The sequence below is a fragment of the Haliotis asinina genome, chromosome 10 (genome assembly GCF_037392515.1).
Source record: "Haliotis asinina isolate JCU_RB_2024 chromosome 10, JCU_Hal_asi_v2, whole genome shotgun sequence".
In the NCBI taxonomy this organism is placed as follows: Eukaryota; Metazoa; Mollusca; class Gastropoda; order Lepetellida; family Haliotidae; genus Haliotis; species Haliotis asinina.
Genome location: NC_090289.1, coordinates 28,249,786 through 28,274,637, shown reverse-complemented (window position 1 = coordinate 28,274,637; position 24,852 = coordinate 28,249,786). Strand labels below are relative to the sequence as shown.

Genomic DNA, 24,852 nt, shown 5'->3' with positions numbered 1-24,852 from the left:
GAGTTTCAAACCTAAGTTGTCAACGCGGAAGGAAAGTTTGGACCCTGGAAATACTCGAGTAACGAATTGTTATGGCCTGACACGGAAGTTTGGGGTGATCCATGCGCTGACAGGAAATCAGTCTACAACTAGTCGCTGACAGAGTCACTTTGAAAGCACTAGTTGAAATGGCACTTTTATCAGTGAATCATACACGTAAACTGGTGGAAGGACGTTAAGTCACAGCTAGATCAGCTGGCGAGTGACAGCAGTCAGAGCAGACATTATTTGTCGTATCCCAAGAAACGTGACATGATGATCAACGCTGAATTAACATCTCCATCACGTAAGTAGATGGTGACAGCGAACTGTTTCCTGTTGGTCCTTTGTTTCCTGGCATTCATTGCAAGGGTATACCCCAAAACTGCACACACAAATACAGCTGACATTTATAAATATACCCACCCACCCCACCCTTTTCACAAATACAAACAAACTGTAACTGTTGAGAAGATTTTCTTCATATCTGAACATGGTACAATATTGTGTTTGTAAATCTGTGTTAAACTTAGAACTTTATTGATAAACAGTTAGTGAAAATAGCTTTAACTTGATCACTTGAATTAGTCTTTAGTATCCCATGTTTGTTGTAAGAGGTGATGAACAGCATCAGGTGTTCAGGCTTGCTGACTTGGTTGACATGTTATTCATTCCCAAATGCGCAGATCGATGTTCATGCTGTTGATCTCTGGATTATCTGGTCCAGACCCCACTATTTACAGACTCATTCCAGGCTATAGGGGCGGTATATACATATTTGTTAGCACTTTTAAGGTGTTACTGTAGAAAGTATCACATCTTAAGACACATTTTTGAAGCTTTTTCTTAATAATATTTCAGAAGTTTTCTTTAATTGTTTCCATATATATCTAATTTGCAATTCAAACAAAATAAAATCTTTGATTAATGCTGAAGTAATTTACAATACTAATTCAGTTTTTCATGTTTATGTTGCAGTTTGTTACTTTGACTTGGCGTTGGTTAATGTATAAACAGTATGCCCACACCAGTATGGTTCTGAAAACTGGTTGAACTAGAAACTTTATTGTGTTTATCTAAATGTATTTCTTTAGTGTTACAGATATCGTTTTGTGTTTTCATGCGTTGACCAGTATTGCTTAAGTATTTAGAATTGAGATGCTATTTAATAACCATGAGATGCTGATATTGGTAAGCTGGGATTTGAACACAGGTCTGTGGTTTGATGGGCTAACAATTAAATCACTAGGCTTTTCCACTCGAGACTTCAGAATGCTGACCAAATGTATTTATGTTTGTATGCTTGGTTGTTTCAAAATGAGTTGACCCATGAAGATCTCTGTTAGAACTGATCTTCAGTAACCCATGCTTGTCTTAAGAGGTGACTAACATTATTGGGTGGTCAGACATGCTAACTTGCATTGGTTGATGCATGTCATTGGTTCCCAATTGCACAGGTTGATGCTCATGCTGTTGATCACTGGCTTGTCTAGTCCAGACTTGACTATTTACAGATCATCACTATATAGCTGGAATATTGCTGAGTACAGCATAAAACTAAACTAACTCACTCACTAAGAATGTAATGAGTGCTGCCTTGCTCATGTCCTTTAAAAGAAGTCTTTCTTAACGAATCTTAACCTGACTGAAACTCATTCAAGTGGAGGTATCTTCGCCTGTGAGTGTACAACAAAATAGTGGAATGTCCCCAAGGTCTCAGTACATTCTCATCACCTTTAGAAGTGATTAAATTGCTAAGAATGACCATACTTGACACAAAAAATGACGTATGTCAGGTCTTTGTAAATAAACTTAAAATAAAAGTGTGCTCGGAAATACATAAAAAAATGTGTGTCAACAATATTTTACATTGCTGGCTGCAATTGTCAAAAATATGGTATAGGTAACAATATATTATTATCAATATTTTGAAAATAAACTCAATGTTAATGACCATGCTTTATAGCTATGTTACTAGTTCCTTGTGATATTTTAAACAGGACCCAAACAGCTAGATAGTCATGTAACTACATAACCAGATAGCTATACAGTCAGTCACTGTGAAGGGAATGCATCACTGCCTTCTGTTCGGATGTGTTAAGGAAGTCCTGCAACAGTGCACCCCTAAATGAGGAAAATGTTGAATGGAGACCTTTAACGCCTTGCTTATTCCATGTACAAGTGAGTTTATAATTCCGTTTTAAACAGTATTTTAGTGTCATAATATCATGTTTGATTGATGTTGGATGAACGACTGAAATAATGCAGGTCTCAGTTGTTAAACTTTTGTTGTAAGCACAAACATGGGCGTAGCATTGACAAACCTGAAAGTGTACTGGGATGAATGATTCCACAGTGACAGGTTTTAAGAGTTTCAGCTTTTTTGGAGGACAGGTGATACAGTGGCTTGTCATGCAGAAGATCTGGGTTCATTTCCCCACATGGGTACAATGTGTGAAGCTGGTGTCCCCCGAGTGTACTGTAAAACTAACTAAACTCACACGCTTAAAAGACCGGGTAACTTATTCCCCCAAGTGTATAATGCTCTTGTATATACTTTTTTGACCTTGGTTGACCAAAATGCTATTGTCAGGTCTGACAAGCTGACTGTACATAAAATGAGGAATGTTTCATTGAGGAAAAACAAAAATGTTTAATATCAAAGTGAAACGTTATCAAACAACTGAATATTCATACCAGCTACTTCTAATAAATCTGTGTTGGATGACTTCCTCTAAACCCAGGAAGTAAATGAATATGATTGACCTAGATTATAGATTTTGTGCCATCATCATTAATGACAAGACATTTTTGGGTGTTCCTGTGCATAGGGCACAGGTCACAAATAATTTGAAGTTATGCAACGTTGATAACCCAAACATCCTGTGAGGAGCTTTGATACGTCAATTAGTTTCCCGCTTCTTATTTACCCTCTTGTTACTTTTCTCAATCCTGAAAATTCTGGATGGGCAACATTCCAACCAATCTTGTAACTTTGGAGAGTTATCAAACCAGTTGTGTGGCTTAAATTTTAGGAATTTACAACACTGACATAATATCTAAGAAGATACATCTCACAGTAAACATGTAAACATGGACATGAAATATACTACCGACAAGAAATAAGGGAACTAATGAAATAATAGCGAATTTGAAACTGCTTTAAATATCCACTAAATCAATTTTAGGCGTCAAGTTCAATATCTGGTGTGTCCACCATGTTGGGCAACACATTCACGGCACCTTGATGGCATGCTGTTAATCAATTTCCGGATGGTTGCCCGTGGTATTGCCCGCCATTCCTCTTGGAGAGCTGCACCAAGCTGGGCCAGGTTGGCGGGTCCTGGGTCCCTGGCGTACACCCTTCGACCAAGAATGTCCCAGAGATGTTCAATTGGGGACAGGTCTGGGGACTTAAAGGGCCAGTCCAATGTCTGGATACCTTCTTGTCGGAGATAAGCGGAGACAATTCGGGCCCGATGTGGTCTGGCATTATTATCTTGGAATACAAAATTTCGGCCGATAACTCTAGTCAATGGAGCCACAACAGGACGCAATATTTGGTCAACGTATCGCTGACCAGTCATGGCTCCGTTAATGATGACCAAATCTAATCGTCTGTCATGTGTAATCCCACCCCACACCATGACACTAATACCTCCATATCGATCACGGTCAAGAATTGCTGCTCGGGCATATCGCTCCCCGCTCCAACGCCAACAACGTTTTCTGCCATCTGTGAATCGTAGGCAAAACCTTGACTCATCAGAGAACATGGTGTAACGCCAGTGGCGCACAGCCCGTCCCTGATGCTGCCTAGCCCATGCCAATCTTTGGCGCTTATGGTGAGCTGAAAGTGTGACACCCTTGAAAGGCTGTCTTGCTTTCAGACGAGCTTGTGAATGTGCGGAATTCTCTATTGATGGCAGGGGCCAATTTAAACCTATTGCGTAGAGCAATTAACGTAATGAGACGATCCTGTCGTGGTGTCGTTGATTTTGGTCTACCACGCCCAGGTCTCGTTGCAACCCCACCCGTTTGACGGTACTTATCCCACAGGCGTGAAATTACACTTTTTGATTTACCCATCTGCCGGGCAACTTCACATAATGATGTCCCCCCCTCTATCATCCCCACAATTCTCCATTTTATTGCTTCACCGAGATACTGCCTTGGAGGCATTTCTGTCAGTAAGTGTCAATCTCTATTCCATTAGTGATTGCGACTTCTCCAGTACATTTACAGGAGTTAATTTCTGTATGCACGTGTAGCACGTGCTGGGCATGCATTATGCGAAATTCCATTGTCATTGGATGTTGCGTTTGGGAGATATGCCACGATAACGGACCCTGTCACAGTCAAAGTCATCTACATTCAATTTCTTGGTTCCCTTATTTTCTGTCGGTAGTATAGTAGGACAAAACCTGCTGTGGACAAATGCTCCCTAGGACAAAAAAAACTCTTGGACAAAAAGAATTTAGGACAAGAAACCATAGGGACAAAAAAAAACAAATGAGGACCTGTGGCGAAAACCACCAAACATGTCTTAACTACTAAATACACACTGAAGTGACATGCTTTGATTGAATCAGTAAAAAAGATTATCATTAATTAACTTAGTATTTCATTTGTAAACATCATTAAGGGTGAACCTTCATTATTGATGGCAATTAACTGACTTCAAAAGTTCAAATAATCAACTTAGTATTTTGATATGTACACATCACTAAGTATTTCAACTCGCTTACATTATATTGCAACTGATATAAATATATGCCCCAGTAAGTAACCGTCAGTATGCATGGAGATATTGAAGAATAAAAATGGTGGTATATTTGAATGATAAACAATCTTCATTATTCTCTTGGAGGTTTGGGGGTTTTGGCCTACGTGGTGAAGGGTTTTGTCCTGAGGGTTTTCTGTCCTAGGGGGCTTTTCTCCACATGGGTTTTTGTCCAACGGAAGTTTTGTCCACAGGGTTTTTGTCCGCAGGAGATGGTTTTGTCCACACACCAGACAGGCAGCCACTGGTACATTAATGTTTCATTGCAGTATTAATCCTTCACGTTTAAGCCATGTTTTATGCGGTTAACTCATTGTGTAAACTAGATATATTTCTGTACATGGCCTTACTCTGTATTTGACACAGAACACTAGAGGAACCCTTCATCATGCAGACAGGAGTTGAAAAGACAACATCCCTCAGACGGCATGTTCAGAAGGTGAAGGTCGTGACTGTTGGCGACATGAATGTAGGGAAAACTTGTCTGACAATGAGGTTTATGAAGAATACATTCAACGAAGACCATGGCGGCACTGTTGGTGGTAAGTCAGGGTTTGTGTGTCTTTATTGTGCCTCTCAGTCAAAATCAATCTCTAAGATAACAGTATAATGCATTAGAACATCTTAATAAGGCCAGACCAGTTTTGTTTCTTGTTTTACAGATTTTTATGCTCAGAAAACCTAAAGGCAGTAGGAAAAAAAAGTAAAAACAAAATCACCAGTCAAAGTGATATTCCTTCTAAATACTCAAAGTTTTACACTTTTGGCAAGTTATAAAGTGTATATGGGGCAAAAAACAATCTACAAAACATTTTTTGTAAGTTTACATTTTTTACCAGTAAAAACATTTGGATTTTATTTTTTGAGCATGGAAAGTTGTTGTTTATTATTTCTTATTCTGGAAAAAAATATGACAGGTGGATCTGTGAAACAAGAAATAATATTGGTCTGTCTTAATCTATCATAAAAATTCTTGGCTGTGGCAAGGTCAGGTTGATGTTTTTTTTGCCTAAGAAAAATGAGGTCAAATCCCAAGTTATATTATGAGAAAAGTCACTTGCTTTGGATGCACACACTCACATAATCACACAAACATATACAAATATGTGAACTTATGGTAAGAATGCTCAGAAATTACAAGAAAAGATGCCCTTCCTTTAAAATTTCAGTGTTTCCAACTGACCTGGGGTAAGAGTAGTAATTTTGACAAAGGAATTTGTCACATTTTCAGATAGATCTCTCATGATTAGTCGTGAGAAAGTCTTGTCAAATGCTGATGTATGTTAGAGATACTGCCAATGTTTGCTGAGAATTCATCATTCCAGTCATATCCTGTTCTTCATCGTCAGGTCAACACCTGACAAGTGATTGAATGGAATTTATTCATAAACCTACCTTTAACATTTCCAGTCAGGGTCCAAATACTCAATATATTACACTGCCATGTCATGGTATATATTGAAATGGCACAGATAAAGAATGTTCATCCATGTCCTCATTGGACACCTAATTTTTGAAAGACATAGCTCACCTATAAAGGGCGTAATCCCCAAAGCAAAACACTTGAGCAAATGACAAACAAGAAAAAACATTTATTGACTTCATCAACCAGGAAATCACTGGAATTATGATGGTTGATGTACAGAAACTGGTTGTTTTCCCTTATAGAGTAATGAAAGTACTCATTGTTTGGTTATTGAGGACATAGTTTATGTTTGATGTTTATGTTGATATATTGAACAAGCAAACCTGTCACAAAATTCTTAGCAATTAAAGAAATTAGGGAAGCACAACAACGTTGAAACTTCAGAAAGCCATCTAAAACAAGAGACATATCAGTTATAACAGAAAACAGATTGCATTTTCGTTTACAAACAAAAATTCAAATGATCATTGTCATTGCTACAGTCATTTATTCTGAAAACATGTGGACACACTTGATTTCTAAAAGGCACATCTAAAATAATAGCTTTATATAAAGTACCCTATGGCACACTTAGAAAATGTTTGGGATAGTGATTTTAGAAATGCTTGATGCAAACTACTGGGGGTTTCCAAAAAGAAGCTTCACGGAAAAAAGGGTTTTTGACAAGTGAACTTTGACACCAGATAGAAACCTGCGCCTATGTTTGGAAACAGGGGCTTTTATTCAGAAAGTGACAATCACATGGAATAAAAAGGCCATAAAGCAATATTTTAAGGAAATCATTTCAGTATTACTTTCACAAATATTGTAGTGACTATCCAATGACATGGAATGCATACAAACTGTACTATAACAATGGGGTTCAGTTGAGTCAATCCATCACACAAAGAATCATAGCAGTCGACCCTGCATAACAGTGTAAACAGATATGTTTGTCATGTCAAATATCCGAGGAAATAACATGGGTGATTTGTTTTGTAGAGAGGACAGGCTACTCTCATTTGACACACTCTGGAATTGAATGAAAGTCCAAGGGCTTCTATTTCGAAACATTTTCTGAATAGTATTCCACAGACTTATAAACGAAAGGGCTTGCTTTTAGAAAACCCTGGTATGAAGGATATAGGGGCACTTGCCCACAAGTGAAAGCAACAGCCATAAAATGTCTATGTTATGATGAATCAAGTTCATTTGTGATGTGAAATCAAATTTATTAAGTATCAACACTAAGTTGATTGAGAGTACTTAGAAGTGCTACAAACAAGCAATCAAAGAAAGAAAGAACAAATCAAAGAAACAGATTGAGTTTTCCCCACTAATTATAACTGAAACTTGTCCGTGTGCAGTTCAAATGGCTGATTGATTGCACATCATCAGGAACATAGTGGATCTTTGAATGTCATGTCACCAGCTAATTTGTCCTCTTCAGACTTCATCACCGACCAATATTTTGTCCGCGCAGCATAAAACACCATTCTCTCCCTTTTAAATATTTAGTCAGCAGGCCTATCTTTGATTTATGAAAATGAGTGAATTGTATACTACAAAGCATGAATATTTCAGTGTGTACATTTCCCTGAGAATTGTTGAAACATGCCAGTGAGAAGATTCAGTTATAATCCTCATGGGGAAAAAAAGCAACCTATGATACATTGTGGTCAGTTTTATCCTTTTTTCCTCTAGTTTCCTTGCTAAAGCTGTGGACATCCCAGACAAGACACGCTATGGTCAGTTTATCCTTTCTTTCAGCTAGTTTCCTTGTTAAAGCTGTGGACATCCCAGACAAGACACGTTATGGTCAGTTAATCCTTTCTTTCAGCTAGTTTCCTTGCTAAAGCTGTGGATATCCCAGACAAGACATGTTATGGTCAGTTAATCCTTTCTTTCAGCTAGTTTCCTTGCTAAAACTGTGGACATCTCAGACAAGACACACTATGGTCAGATTTATCCTTTTTTCAGCAAGTTTCCTTGCTAAAGCTGTGGACATCCCAGACAAGACTGTGATATTCCAGGTTTGGGACACAGCAGGGCAGGAGAGATTCCGCAGTCTTATCCCCATGTATCTCCGGGATGCCAAGGCAGCCATTGTTGTCTATGATGTCACAGACATGGTGAGTGACGTATCAAGCATACTGTTCTAAGTTCTGAGTGAATGGGTGAATAGGTTATGGTATGGCATTAGCCATATGCCAGCAATGTCACTGCTAGGTACACCAGAAATGGGCTTTACATACTGTACCCATGTGGGGATTCAAACCTGGATCACTGACATGATCTACCACACCGCCCCTCTAATGAAAGGCAACACAGATCATTGCATTGTTTCCATTTGTTTACTGAAGGGGCATTGTTTGTTCTGTATTTTTTTAATTGTTTTCTTATTTATGAAATAATCCACAAGAATCAAGTATTTCTGAACATTATGAAATGGAGATTATGATAGGAGATGCTGGCATCATGTTCTTCTGATCTTCTGAAAAGTGCATGAGAACGAATTTGGCACATCACTTTGAGATGGTTACCTGTTATAATAAGCCATATTAGGGTAACATTAGTTTACTCACACTTGCAGGAATCATATAAAAGCATCAAGAGTCACTGGCTACAGATGCTTCACAGACATGGACCCACCGATATACGAGTAGCCATCGTTGGCAACAAGATAGACAAGATATCACAGAAAGTTGTACCCACAAGGGTGAGTGAAGACAAACAAAGGAGTGTCAAGGAGCAAGGACAGTTCATAATATAGGACTAGGGGTGGTGATGATTTTTTTTTTGAATAATGTGAATGACCCCCCTAAAATTTCTGTACAAAGTGAGTGACCCCCCACCATAAATTATGAACTGTTCCTAATATAGGTGTAGATGTGAGATGCTGTGTGCAAAACGAGTGTTGGTTGGGGAGGTAAATGTCCATTTTGTTGTAGGTGGAGATGACCTTGTGTTTCGTCAAGGCAGGGGTTGAAATATCCCATCGCCTGACACCCGAGACAAGTCAGTTTACATATCAGGCAATCAAATATTGGACTTGTCTATGGGGTACTACATAATTTCTGCTAATGGTTTCAAATATGGTTTCAAGGCTTCAAATAAACTTGGATTTCATTTCATGTCTGCTCAAAATGTAGCTATTAAATTTCACAATGATCATAAAGAAGAGTTATCTTTCTTTGCTTTTTATCACTGCTCCATATAGTCAAGTGAACATAAACATCAGATACCATGTTGATTTACTCTTTCATAATTACGTCATTATAATTATGTCATAAAAATCAGGGCAAGTGGAAAATTAGTCAGGACAAGTTACTTTCTTAAAGTCTCTTCCCTGTTGCAAGTGGCAGGGATGTAACTCTTATTACAGTCATTATGATTTCATCTGAAACCAATAAATTACAGCCAGGTAATCAACAATCATGTGTTGACAACAAGATGACGATTGTTAATAAAACAGCTTTTTCGTTTGGATGTCCAAAATAATGAGACAAATCATAAGAGATGGTCTGTCCATTTCCTGTGACTGTACAAAAAATTTGTGTTGCTGTGTTCAACAGATTTAGTGTTAGTGAACAATTCATTGGTCTCAGATGAAATCAAACTGACTGTAGTTAGGAATGACCAGTCCAATGCAGCCTTCATTTTAGTATTATGAATAACCCAGGCATGTTCTCTAATTGCTGACATCTCTATGCGTCTACAGTCTGGAAACAATACTCCATGGTCGGTTGACCACAGATTACGTAATGATAAACGAGCGTCACCCCTATGATCTGAAAGTGGACTCGTCTTGAAAGAAGGAAAAGAGGTGTACAGATGTGTAAAATGGCTTTATTTATTGATAACAATGCCTTTAATGTATTATTTGTATTGTACAGAAACATGTATTGATAGCAATATCAATTTATGTCAGTATCAGATTATATATACAGATATTGTTATACATGTTTTAATCACATTTCATTAACATATCATAAATATACATATGGAAATTAATTAAGCAACACCAAATTCAAAGACACATAAAAACTTAACAAAGTTTAACGAAGTAATTTTGATGATTGATTATTCAATTTTGATGTATTGACATACAGCATGAGCTTTTCATGGGTTGATATGACGCGCGTGAAGCTTGCACAGCGCACGTGCATTGCTTTAACCTCAACTTTCGAAAAATGCACTTTTTCCCTGGGGTGTTTACAAGCGCAGGTTGTCGATTGCATTCGGTTTTTCATTCATTTCAATGTCATGGCACGTAGGAAATTATCAGAGGCCACTCGTTGGCAAATAATCGGCATGAGGAATGCTGGTATGTCTCTAAGACAAATCGGGACTCAAATCGGACGACATCATTCCATAATTTCAAAACTTTTGAAAAAATACCGGGCCACTAATGAAGTTAAAGACCTGCCTAGACCAGGAAGACCCAGGAAGACCACAGTCCGGGAGGACAGAGCTTTACTGAGACTTGTACGGCGCAGGTCCTTCGACTCGAGCTCTCGGTTGAGACAGGAGTGGCTTCCAGGGAGACCCATCTCGAACAGGACTGTTCGGAATCGTCTGAAAGCTGCAGGATACCGGGCAAGGAGGCCAATCAAGCGACCCAGACTGTCTCCAGCCCATAAGGCAGCCCGACTGGCCTGGTGTAATGACCGTTTGCACTGGAACATTGCCTCTTGGAGGAAGGTCCATTTCTCAGATGAGAGCCGGTTCTTGCTGCACATGGTGGACGGTCGTACTCGGGTCTGGAGGCAGAGGAACACAGCAATGGCTCCACGGAACATCCAGGAGACTGTGGCCTTTGGGGGAGGTTCCGTTATGGTATGGGGGTGCATTTCCATGAACTGCAAGTTGGATATCATTACCATCCGTGGCAACCTTAACGGTGTTCGTTACCAACAGGAGGTTCTTGACAGGGCTGTGGTACCTCATTTTGAGAACCATCCTCTGGCAACGAGACCCATATTTATGGACGACAATGCTAGACCTCACAGGGCGCATGCTGTAAATGATTTTTTGCGGCAAAATGCAATTGACAGAATTCCATGGCCTGCCATGAGCCCTGACCTCAACCCCATTGAACATTTGTGGGACTTTATTGGCCGTCGTGTGAGGCAGAGAGACCCACCAGTCCATAATCTCAACGAATTGACGGCTGCCCTGCATGAGGAGTGGAACAGGATCCCCCAGAATCAGATCCGGAGACTCATCCAAGGAATGAGGAGGCGTCTGGAATCGGTGGTGCGTGCGCAGGGAGGACACACTAGATATTGATGAAAGTCGGTGTGCAGACTCTCAGATGACTGTTCTTTCTTTCCATGTGACATTTGTGTTAATACACCTGACAACAACGTCTGTGGATGAATAGTAAATTGTGTCCATTTTTTCATGAATTTAAGACAGTTTTAAGAATTTGGATTTCGTTGCAATAAAGCAAAGACTTGATACTTTTTCCCTTTAAGTTGTTTGTCAGAGATCGTCTGTTGAATAAAAAAGTGTCAAACTATATCAACCCGGCATATTTTGATTGTCAGAACACTTCAAAGTTGCTCCAATAGAAAAAATTGGGGTGTTGCTTGATTAATTTCCAGGTGTATATATACACTGTTATGTTTGCATCACAGTTACTTGAAAGTTTATGTCCATTCTTAATTCAACCTAATGAGGTGGCCAGCCATGTCAAGGAACTGTAGGGGGGATTTTCTTCCAGTGGCAAGTTGTTCACGTAGTCTGCCTATAAAGCCATTCAGGTTTTGGTAGATCCTGGATCTGGGACGGACAGCTGCACCAAGTTCCACTTGTCTCTGTGTTAGTCGGTTTGTTGTCTCTAGTTTGTTCATGGTGATCACAAATTCATAGATGTTTACGTGATGTTTTCTAACCAGTTTCTTGAATCTGTTGTGGAATCCTTCCAAATGATTGTTCGTTCTGGGTCCAGTATTTTTATAGACGAGGACGAAACCTTGTGACGTAGTCTACCCATGCAGTGATCATGTAGTTGTTGAAGGCAGCGGTGCCCTGAACATCTGGAGACACATTCAGGGCATCCATCCACGCATCCTGAACTTGATCCACTGGGGGGAGGGGAAGAGAAGCAGCTCGTCGCACGTGTGTGTTGAAGGCTGGGTTGTTCTTGTAGTTGTAGCGGTAGAACTTTAGACATTGACGATAGAGGCATGAGCGAACACTGCAGAAGGAAGCAACAGTATCACCAGCATCTTCCTCAAGGTTCAGGATCTCTTCATTGTAGATCTGTTGGATGGGCTGTATCTCATCTCGGACACGGTGACCGAGTCTGGTCAGGAGTCTGGTCTCAGCTTCATTCACCAGAGGAGGATGGTTGTGCTCTGTGACAGAAGATATGTGGTCGCCTATGGTACTGCATTTCCCCTTGCCTCTATCTGTGATGCACTTCCACTGTGTGGCTACTTGTCTCACAACATTTAGACAATACCTGTGTCCTATAAAAATGTATAGGGTTAAGTTTGTTTAGTAGCAGAGAAGTGAGTATACAATGATAATTTCAACCCTTTCATTTTATTTGATCCCAGGTGTGACTTCATATTGAATATACTTATCTTTCTACTGCACTAAATATTATACAACCCTTGTCAGGCGGTTTCATTATAAGAGTGGAGGTGCATTTCATCCTAATTAGTCAGGTGTGTTTTTGTTGGCGAATGGAGACGTAGACGAATAGAGATGTTGGCGATTGGAGACTAAACCGTCCATCAGTCAGGTACCACACGCACTTAATTAACTCATTAAGCCCGAGAGCCACTTCACTGCTCAACACCTGGAATCCCGTGCTGATTGCCTGGCGTGCTGCGGCAAGACTAATTAGGGCTACTCAAGCCTGATATCCCTGGCAGGTTTTGCAGATTACAGGAAACTGTCCCCAGCTGAAACCGCACCATGGTTGACCATGGTCAACCACGGCTTACCACAGTAAACCATGGTATTACCATGGTTTACTGTGCTATATATACCGTGGTCACCAACATTTCTAGACCATGGTAGACCATGGTCTAACATGGTCATCATGGCAGACCATGGTCATTATAGTGAGTGAGTGAGTTTAGTTTTACGTCGCACTTAGCAATATTCCAGCTATATGGCGATGGTCTGTAAATAATCGAGTCTGGACCAGACAATCCAGTGATCAACAACATGAGCATCGATCTGCGCAATGGGGAACCGATGACATGTGTCAACCAAGTCAGCGAGTCTGACCACTCGATCCCGTTAGTCGCCTCTTACGACAAGCATAGTCACCTTTTATGGCAAGCATGGGTTGCTGAAGGCCTATTCTACCCCGGGACCTTCAGGGGTCCCATGGTCATTATAGACCATGGTCACCAGTAACCATGGTAGACCATGGTCTTTTCCATTTTACCATGGTAGACCATGGTCATCACAAATCATGATCACCAGAAACCATGGTAGACCATGGTCATCGTCCTTTTGCCATGGCAGACCATGGTCATCCTAGACAAAACCATGGTAAAACATGGTGTTCTGGTTCAAAGCAGTGGTTGACCATGGTCATCTCATGAAAGTCCATGGTAGACCATGGTCATCACAGAAAAATTTTACATTTTAAACTGTGATAAATAAAAAATTTAAAAGGGGAAACCTGATGGTTTCATGACTCTGTGTTTCATTTATGAATAACAAATCTTGTAGGTCCTTGTTCTTACATTTGTGTGCATTAAACAACTAAATCTTAACACCTCAGTGAGTGTTAAAATGTAGTGTGATTTAATAAAAAAAAAATAGAACACGATGTCATAAAAATACTCATAAGCGGAACTATTCACTGATTTTACTTACTAATAATTGCTGCAGAGATACACAAACAAAACAACTGACGTCTTATACTCTGGAAAAGCAAAACAAAAATAACCCTGTGTTCATCTGAAAATAAAATAGGTATGGTTTATTTCTCCCGATCCCTTTGTTAAAGTTGTCCCTTAAACTGAGTAAATCTGGTCTCTCTCTAATACTAGTTTTTGTGTGTGGGTGCCTTTTTCTTCTTGTTTTAAAATAAACACAACAAACATTGTACGACAGAAAAGCTAAACAATGCTCTGTCTAACACGAGTTGTCTCAGCAATATAGACAGTTCAAAGAAAAACTCACCATCTGTTAATAGCTACGCAACTAGTTGATACTGTAGAGGTTTTCTAATTGCCCTGAATATTGATATTTAATCCATAAAGTACAGACCCTGACGCAAATATATCCAAGAATACCCATGTAAGTCTAGAAAATATGGATTGTAGATTCCCTTAACTTCAGGCTGCAAATGAAGAAAGTCTCAGCGCTCTATTTCATTATATTATTATAGTATTATACTATAGTATTTTCAATACGAACTTTTTTCAGTAAAATATGTTCATTTCAGAGACTAGTTGTTAGTCTATCCATAAAGTAAAACTTTGAAGTACGCTGTCAAATTCGTCTCATTTCATTGAATTTCTCCCGTGATTTTCTCGATCGCAAGTGAGCAGATACTTATAAGTACGTCTTTGACAGTGTTTATGGTGAAGCAAAAACATAAAACAGTAAAAACAACAAACAATTCACTTGGTACTATAAACAGAAAGAAATGTTGAAAAGTATTTTGATATCGATGTGTTTTTTTACAGCTTTCCAAACCCGTACGTCGATCTACCCGTTGAAAAAAAAATCAGTGCTCTCCACTTTTGAACACATTTCACTGTCACATTCTGTTCACCACGTGCAAATACGACCATGAAGAAATTAGGTCAATTTTGACTAATGAAATTAAATTTATGGGCGGGGATATGTACATAAACTGTCCTTCCACAGATCGATTAAATCGATCAAGAGACGAAATACTGTAATTCTAGCCATTATTACATCGTAAGATTAGAATTTATCTACTGTTGTGAAGTAACACGATCGCGCGGTACATGGCTCCGATTTTCGCGCCAAACACGGCCACGCCCTTCGTTCTTCCGTAATCTATTGCGACTTCATGAGCGCTAACCGTACAGCTTATTTATTACACATGCAGTTACGATTATATTCCTGGTCGTAGTAGATCTATGTGTATATATCTATGAAAACGTGTTGGCTTTAATTTTTTTCTTAAAAAATACGTTTCCACTTCTAACTCGCACCATTCCGGGACAAGCCGAATGGGAACGATCTCTTCGCGGCACGATGCCATTACTGCTAGTGCTATGTGTCACGTAGACCTGTGTGAGCGCGCAAAGCGAGCGAGAGGCGCCAAACACAACTTTTGCCAACAGACAACGATCTAAGCGAAGAATACCCTAACGTATTAGCGATTCACGGATTTCGAGGATAATCCAACGCTGGATATGTGAAGAAGGAATAGACTAGATTTATGCCGATGGATACGTCTAAGGTTGATTTCCAATGGAGATGAGCACGAGCGGTAAGTAAACAAAAGCAATATTGAAATCGTTTTGAGTGCCCCGATATTTAACTTGTTTTGAGTAACTTAAGGTTCGCATACGAACATAGGTAAAGGGGTAAGCAACACTCTTTGATTAGAATGACGTAAGACAATGTAACAATAACATATATAGCAATGTATGAAGTGTTTATGTCGTACATTCTCAGTGAATATCTCTCAAAGGGAAGGAGTAATGTGTGATGAACGTTAATTTGAGCTTTTATGTAATATGTTCCCATTCATTTATGTTAAGACACGATCAGTATCTAACGGTACTTTAAAAACCGTTATGGCTTAAAAAAATGTGTAGCACAAGGTGTCAAAGTTCACGGTGCCTGTAAGGTCAGCCTGAAAGATTCCGTTTGTTCTCAGATTACACACACAATAAAATACACTCAAATGATCATAAAAGGGAGGTAATTGCTATAGGCACGTTTATGGACATTCCATTTTCTTTCTATCTTATAAATTTGTATTCAGCTTTGTAATAACTGCTGTTTGTAAACCAATACTGAATGTGTCAGTACATTTTGCCATTCATTTAACGTGGAAATAGCTTCAAATACGTTTTTATACGTTTTTGAGATACGTTTTTATCAATATTATGATAGTGCTGATTAATATAAGTATTATGAAATTTTATGCATCATTTCAGAATATTGTATTTGGTTATGAATGTAGACAAGTGATTTGGAAGCCAGTTTTGTGTTTTAACTTCTATTGCATGTTTTGCTACAGGTATACACTCTTCACATTGAAAGAAAGTGATTCAAAGTCATTAATGTATAGAAATGTTTTTAAATAACATGATTTAGTATAATACTCAGGTGAAAAAATATCCGAAGTATGGGAAAATACTTAACATTTTTTCAGCAGTTATAAATATACAATTAAACAACACAAGAACCTTTGAAATGGGGAAACACTGTTATTAAATGTTGTTTGTGTGTTTTTCAGATTTCCACTGGACAGTTCTGAAGAAATGGTACTATGTTGAAACACTGAAGATTAAGTTATGTTCCAGAGCCATTTGCTCTTCAAACTGAAGACTTAGATTCGATTCCTCTCCTGGGTACAGTGGGTATAGCCCCTTTCTGGTGTCTGTCGCCGTGCTATTGCTGGAGCATTGCTAAAAGTGGAGCAAAACTAAACTCAGTCACTCACTCACTAACACACTATCCCTGAAGCAATGTTGGTATCTTCTGTGATGTCCCCACAGCTCTTCCTGAAGGTTCTTCCAACGTGTGTATAATCCTGTCTCCTCTGAGAGAAATTGTGATGCCCCCTGTACAACTGCCAGGTAGATGATTTGGGGCACTCGTGTAAATTCTGTGTTGGTCGTGACTCTCATTGTGTCTACTTTTAAATCATATAGTCTAATGGGATTTCTGAAATTGTATATTACTGCATGAAATGTTGTCCCGAAAGAGTTCATTTTCCTGGATACAGACTGGAGGACATCCCATTTCTGTTTTAAAATAATAAATAATAATGTCTTCTGAAAAAAGATGAACATGTCCACATACCATTTGTCCTCAGCAGTGTAACTGGATTTATAATTCTAGCTGCACAGGATATCCCACAATCCCTGTGAGCTTTCCAACAGCTTTCGTCAAATTGTCTTTCATTTAAATCTGAGGCAATGTTCGTAATAAACTTTGTCTTCGTAATGTAAACAGTTTGTTTTCAGTGCATGGGTCTTTTTTATGTTAATTCTTTAATATTTGATATTCTAATTGATTTCTATGCCATGGTGTTTGTGCTATATCAATTTTCTATGTAGGTTGTGTGATATGGTTGGTTTTCAACATGGTCTCAATAGCCAAAGGTTATTCTGATGGTAAACTGTTGTGCAATCTAATGAACATGCTGTACTTACTATGGTCTCATTTTTTTCAGTAGTAATCCATGGTACACCATGGTCTCCTTTCACCATGGCAAACCATGGTACGCCATGGTCTCTTTCTGCAATGATAGACCATGGTTTTACTTAACCATGGTAAACTGTGGTGCCATTTACTACCACCATGGTGTTTTGTTACCATGGTAGACCATGGTGAACCATGGTCTATTTTTGCCATGGATGACCATGGTCCACCATGGACATATTTTATTCTGGTTTACCATGGTAGACCATGGTATGCCATGGTTTTTCTTTTACCATGGTTTACCATGGTACATCATAGTCACTTTTTACCGTGGTAGACCATGGTTTTATTTTACCATGGTAAACTGTGGTGCCATTTACTGCCACCATGGTCTTGCTACCATGGTAGACCATGACTTACCATGGTCTAATTCTGCCATGGTTGACCATGGTAGACCATGGTCTTATTTTACCATGGTAAACTGTGGTGCCATTTACCGGATGTGGTAAGCCATGCTAGACCATGGAAACCATGGTCTGTGAACCATGGTCTACCATGGTATACCATGGTATACCATGGTTTTTTCATGCTTATTTCAGCTGGGTCTCGCCATATGAGCAATCCCTGATTGTTTAATTGTTTAATTTTGTTGTGAAGATATATGTTGAAAGAAAGCAGGTGTAAATATCATATATGCAACATTTTATTGCACTTTGTCTTGTAGACTTTTGGTGGCTTGTACGTATATATTTTCTTAACATATGTATGCATGCATTGTTTGTAACACATGAGACATACTTAAACAAATTGTCCCTCTCATATCATTGTGTGAGGTTACATTGTACAAAACATCAATGTCAGTGGCAGTAAAGAAGAATTTATGCACATGCATAGTGATCTTCCGTGAAATATACTGAATATTTTAATAAGCTGAATGTTACCAATAAGCTAGTCTGTGACTTACATGGAGCAGAGTGACAGTCTGTCACTTTGGTTCATCTAGATTTAACGCAGAAAACATATGTTATCACACAAACATACATTTATACATATTGTATAATACTATTCCTTGCACATATATAATTCCTAATATATATAGAAGACAAAGGGTCATGATATGGGGCGTCATCAAAGTTCCCGAATAGAACATTTTGTATGTCGGCTGTTCAATATAGTGGCTGATTTGTTATCTATGACCAATTGTATCATGAGATACCTGTAACAGGAAATGACAGGTGATGGGGCGTGGACATTTGGTCACTTGACAGCTTGGATACAGATTGATTATTCACTATGACCAATCGATATGCTGGATTTCGGATATATATATATAGCAAGAGTTATCACTTCATATTTGATTATGTAATGTTAGAATTATGAAAAACCAATAGTCGCAATTGAGTTAGGTCTAAATTAGTAACTTGGATTATTTAAGAACTATACAAACATGGATGTAATACAGTATTGCTATTTATGTCTCTGATTCATTATATAAACTATCAAAGTATTCTATTCTGATTGCTTTGTATATACTTGATATTTCTTGTTTTATATTACATAGTATTTGCATTTTGAAGAAGGTTTTGTAATCTTGTCACCGTTAATTCCATCAATATGCAAAATAGTATTTTTGTATTCACTCCCAGTAATGTGTAACAAACACTTCCCTCCTCTAACAACATCTCATAATCCCCTTTCTCTCAGACGTGTTCATTTACCTGTATAGGCCTATGACATAGCACGCGGCTCTCGCTGTGAGAAGCTAATTAATTTCCCACACATGCGTGTCTCTTGGCCTTAATGAGTTAGCCTGTGAGATTCTACCTTACCATTTGCCATTTATGACCATTTTGACTATTGCAGGAAGCTCTTAAATTTGCTGAAGATCACAGGTTTCTTTTCATGGAAACATCAGCCCTCACAGGAGACAATGTAGAAAAACTGTTTTATGATGTTGGTAAGTACAGCCATCATTACAGCATGTTTGTTCTTGGTAACCTAGTCAAAAAATCTTAGCTTTACAAGCAAACTACAATCAAAACACTATTTTACAGCTCAGTGCCACCAGTCTTACAAGGGATTGGGCTACCTCACTCATATAAGAACACTTGGAATCTTTGGAGAATTCTTAGTCTGTCGTACAGACCCTGAAGTATAAATATCCAAGAAAGCCCATGCAAGTCTAGAAAATGTGGCAAGTCTAGATTTCCATAGCTTCAGGAAGGAAATGAAGAAAAATGAAGGAAGTCTCAGGACTCCATTTCATTATATTATTTTTTTCACTGTGAACGTTTTTTTTCAGTAAAATATGTTCATTTCAGAGACTAGCTGTTAGTTTAGAGAATCCTTCAAATTGGAATTTCTGTTGGTGTCATTGAATTAGGTCTTACCTCAAGCAGGAAAATCTTTGTTCAAAATAAATCATAAAGCAAAGTCATCATCTTGAAGCAGGAGAAGTTATGTTTGTTAGAAAACAATTTGTAGCATACATTTCTTTAGTTTAGAGTGCTGGAGGTATTATTTGCTTATATTATCATAGCAAAGCTGATCTCATGGATAAGTCGAGGTGTTCATTTGATCCATAAAATCAGAAGAAGGATATGTATATCATAAATAACACATAATGATTCCTTAAAAATTATATTTATTCTATCTGGACTATTGCCCCTGGATACCTAGCAGAAAAAGGGTACCCGGTGAGATAAGTCATCTGACTATTAAGCTTTTAGGCAGCTATTTTTTTCTTGTTGTAAGAGGTGACTGACGGGATTTGATGGTGAGACTTGCTGACTTGGTTGACACATGTGGTTGGTTCCCAATTGCATAGATCAATGTTGATCACTGGATTGTCTGGTCCAGACTTGATTAGTAACAGACCGCCACCATATAGCTGGAGTGTTGCTGAGTGTGACATAAAACTAAACTCACTCACTCACAGTATTTCATGAGGATTTCATGTAGATTTAGGTTGTGGGTAGCACTCTGGTTTGTTTACATTGTAATTCCTTTAATCTATGGACCAAGATCATTTTCATGCCTTGACCACGCCATGTTTCAGCCCATCTTCTGGGAGATACTGTGGATGATGAAGTTCCCAGTCGAGATAGTACAGAATTGAATATCCAGCTCTCAGATGAAGTTCCTCCACTTGTCAGGAGCAAGAAGAAGTGCTGTACTCATTCATGATGCTGGCTTAATCATATTGTAGTCTATACACATCTTCAGGTAGATTGTAATTATCATTCAGGTAGATTGTAGTTATCATTCAGGTAGATTGTATTGTAAAGGTGGGTAAAGTAGTAAACACAGTTTCGCATACTCACTTGTGATACGGTCAAACTCTGCTGTGTTGAAGTTGACAAGACCTACATAAATATTTTCTGGTATTTGAGTCTGAGCACAACTGAAGATGATGATTAAAGACATGGGACCAAACTTTCACTTTTGAGATATCCATATTAGGCTTGACACTTCAAAGTTTGACGTAGCAGTGTTGACAGTATGTATCTTCCCCAAACTAGCTTCTGCAGGTGATATCGATACAATGAAATTGTACTTAGTGCTAGCCTCAACAGTTGATATCGATACAATAAAATTGTCACTAGTGCTAGCCTCAACAGTTGATATTGATACAATGAAATTGTAACTGGTGCTAGCCTCAACAGTTGATATCGATACAATGAAATTGTCACTAGTGCTAGCCTCAACAGTTGATATCGATACAATGAAATTGTAACTGGTGCTAGCCTCAACAGTTGATATCGATACCATAAAATTGTCACTAGTGCTAGCCTCAACAGTTGATATTGATGCAATGAAATTGTAACTGGTGCTAGCCTCAACAGTTGATATCGATACAATAAAATTGTCACTAGTGCTAGCCTCAACAGTTGATACTGATACAATGAAATTGTAACTGGTGCTAGCCTCAACAGTTGATATCGATACAATAAAATTGTCACTAGTGCTAGCCTCAACAGTTGATATCGATACAATGAAATTGTAACTGGTGCTAACCTCAACAGTTGATATCGATACAATAAAATTGTCACTAGTGCTAGCCTCAACAGTTGATATCGATACAATAAAATTGTCACTAGTGCTAGCCTCAACAGTTGATATCAATACCATGAAATTGTCACTAGTGCTAGCCTCAACAGTTGATATCAATACAATGAAATTGTATTTAGTGCTAGCCTCAACAGTTGATATCGGTACCATGAAATTGAAACTAGTGCTAACCTTAATGATTGATACTTGTACAATGAAATTGTACTGTAATGCTTGTCACAACAGTTGATGTCAATACAATGAAATTATTCCATAGTGCTAGCAGGAGATATCGATACAATGAAGTTGTACTTTAGTGCAAGCCCCCTCAATCAGTAGATATTGATAGAATGAAATTGTACAATAGTGCAAGCTTCAACAGTTGATATTGATACAATGAAATTGTACCTTACTATTAGTCTCAACAGTTGATATCGAAAACAATGAAATTGTATCATAGTGCTACCCTCATCATCTGAGTGCTAACATCCTCAGTTGATGTCAGTGCAGTGAAGTTGTATTATATTGCTTGCCTTCACAGGAGATGTTGCTGGAAGGTAATTGTTTCACACTGTGCTATCTTTCACGGGAGATGTTACAACAATTAAATTACATCACAGTGCTAACTCCACATGAGATATTGCTACAATAAAATTACAGTAGATTACTTCGAAGCCTCCACAGGAGATATCACGGCAATGAAATTACATTACAATACTTCAAAGCCTCCACAGGAGATATCACGGCAATTAAATTACATTACAATGCTTCTAAGCCTCCACAGGAGATATCACAGCAACGAAATTACATTACAATGCTTCTAAGCCTCCACAGGAGATATCATCGCAATGAAATTACATTACAATGCTTCTAAGCCTTCACAGGAGATATCACTTCAATGAATTAGTATGACATTGCCATCTTCAACTGGAGATATTGTAATGATTACATGGTAAAACTCGCCTCCTGTGACATGAGCTACCACAACAATGGACTTCCATCACAATGCTATCCTTCACAGCAGATATGGACCAAGTGAACTTACATCACAATGCTTTGCAGCCCATCATGTCATCAGTTTAATGAAACTTGCTTCATATTGTTATAAGATAACATGATAACGTAAATGCCCTGCTTCTTTTTAAGGGGTCTTCAGACCATACAACCAACAAACAATATATAGCATATAATCAGTCAGTTAGACCATGGTAGTTGACAATTAATATTCGATTTCAAAATGGCACTCCTGCATGAATTAAACAGATAAAAGTTATCTCCCTTGGACACGTGACTACAACTTAGTGACCTCATCAACTGACGTCACTAGTCTGCAGCTGAATTGGTTCAGAGGTACGATATGAGAAACATCATTGAGCTATATAAGTACCTACCGTTGTTAGTAACAGTGTGTAGTTATAATGTGTAGCTTTTTATACCACAGATACACCATTCTAGAAAAATGGGGTATATTGGATTTATAAGATGTTAAAATTTGAATGATGAAGGAGGAAACAGATGATGAAGAGACATTAAGGGAAAATGTGACAATTTTTTTCCATTACTTTGGAAATGTTTCATCTGTAAGGATATATATATTACTTTTTCTCATATTCATTGGCATTGCTAGTGGCATGCTTGAAAACGGAATATCCCCTAGTTCTTTTGAACGGTATATGAAAATGATAATGAAAATAAAATGAAACCAAAGTTAACCATGCTGCAATCAAATGAGAATTAGTCAAACAGGGTATTTATATCTGTATTAATATATCTGTATATGAATATGTCTTAGATATTTTGCTTTTCATTGAGCATATCAAAAGTCTTACATACTTTAGTATGCTGCATTTAAAAAGAACATGATTATAACAAATGGTGGCTATAATAAACTGCTGTCCTGACTAATTGTATATGTATATTTTGTGTGAATGTTTGTTTCTATAAGTATCTTTTCTGTTTAATGCATCAAACTTGAGGTTTCCTTGTATCTGCCAAGTAGCATGTTTGTTTTCACAAAATGTTGAAATAGAATACCAAAAATATAATAAAATATAGCTGCGAGCAGCGATGAGGGCTTCTTGGATGTTATGCAATACATCCATTTGCATCTGTGACGTACTTCCAATAGTAGTCATGGCTACAGATAATATAGATACATGCTACTGTCAGTAATGGGAAATGTGTCATTGTTTAACTCTGAATTCATATTGGCTTTAAATACAATGCTACCCGTATTAGGATATCAATCAAACAAACATAATGATTGTCGCTTTCAATTCTTATATGCTTTGAAACAGATGCTACTTGTAAATTAGCATGAAAAGAGAAAAAAACTTAGTGGTTGTCCATTCAGTGATCAAAGCATGCACACTTCACAACAATCTTTTCAAAATGTCTAAAACATAAAAGCCTAAGCTGAATGTGATTCACGGTATGTTACTTAAATATATATATAATATATGTTGTATTAAGTAAATCTATATCAATGAACATAACAAACATGTCCAGTGATCTAACTTCAATAACATACAGGAAAAAACACCATTGATCTTGTTGACATAACTCGTACTTGAATTGTTCCTGAGCTTGTGATTAATCTTGGAAATTTCACACTACCAGCACAAACGTAGTACTAGTCTAGATGGATAGACAACGCCATTCAGTGTGTTCACTTTCGTGGTTCAATTGATGTAAATTTGACTTATAATATTCATAACATCATACCAGTACCAGCTGAATGCTCAATACCATAGGACGATAGCACGTTACTATAGTCCAAATGATACTGGTTGTGATTGTGTATGAATTTAAAAACAAGTTAACAGCAGCTATACCTGCTTCAGTGACAATATTTCGCTAGATCATGAGCACAAGATACATCAGGTTGTAGATATGCTAAAGCACACAGAATATTTTAAATGACTATTAAAACCTGAACAAAATGGCTATTAATCTTTCTATGGTTGATGTGGCGTACGTTATGGTTGTGTATGTTTGGAATGTAGCTGTGCTGTTAAAACCTGCTTTGTGCTTTAAACAGGAAACCATAACTATCAAAACAAGACAGGTATATGGAACAGAAGGCAAAATACCGCGGTTCCACTTATATCTCGGTTTATTGTTTCACAGACGAGGAATTTCTAGAATGAACGCATATATGCTACTCCATTGTACACTAAAAAGTCTATGCATTAAGAGGTAACAACATCAGTCCAAACAAGGTAAGATTTGGTTGGAGAAGTACTGCCAGACCTAGTTA

At 38.1% G+C, this 24,852-nt stretch overlaps 1 protein-coding gene across 1 annotated transcript; it reads left to right on the top strand.

Moving 5' to 3' along the window:
• LOC137299044 (uncharacterized) lies at positions 1-23,643 on the top strand. The gene is made up of 6 exons (XM_067831519.1): positions 1-325; positions 5,168-5,343; positions 8,187-8,338; positions 8,800-8,925; positions 19,407-19,500; positions 20,602-23,643. The coding sequence occupies exons 2-6, from the start codon at positions 5,190-5,192 to the stop codon at positions 20,727-20,729; spliced, it is 654 nt and encodes a 217-aa protein (XP_067687620.1). The 5' UTR covers positions 1-325; positions 5,168-5,189; the 3' UTR covers positions 20,730-23,643.
• Positions 23,644-24,852: the final 1,209 nt, after the last annotated feature.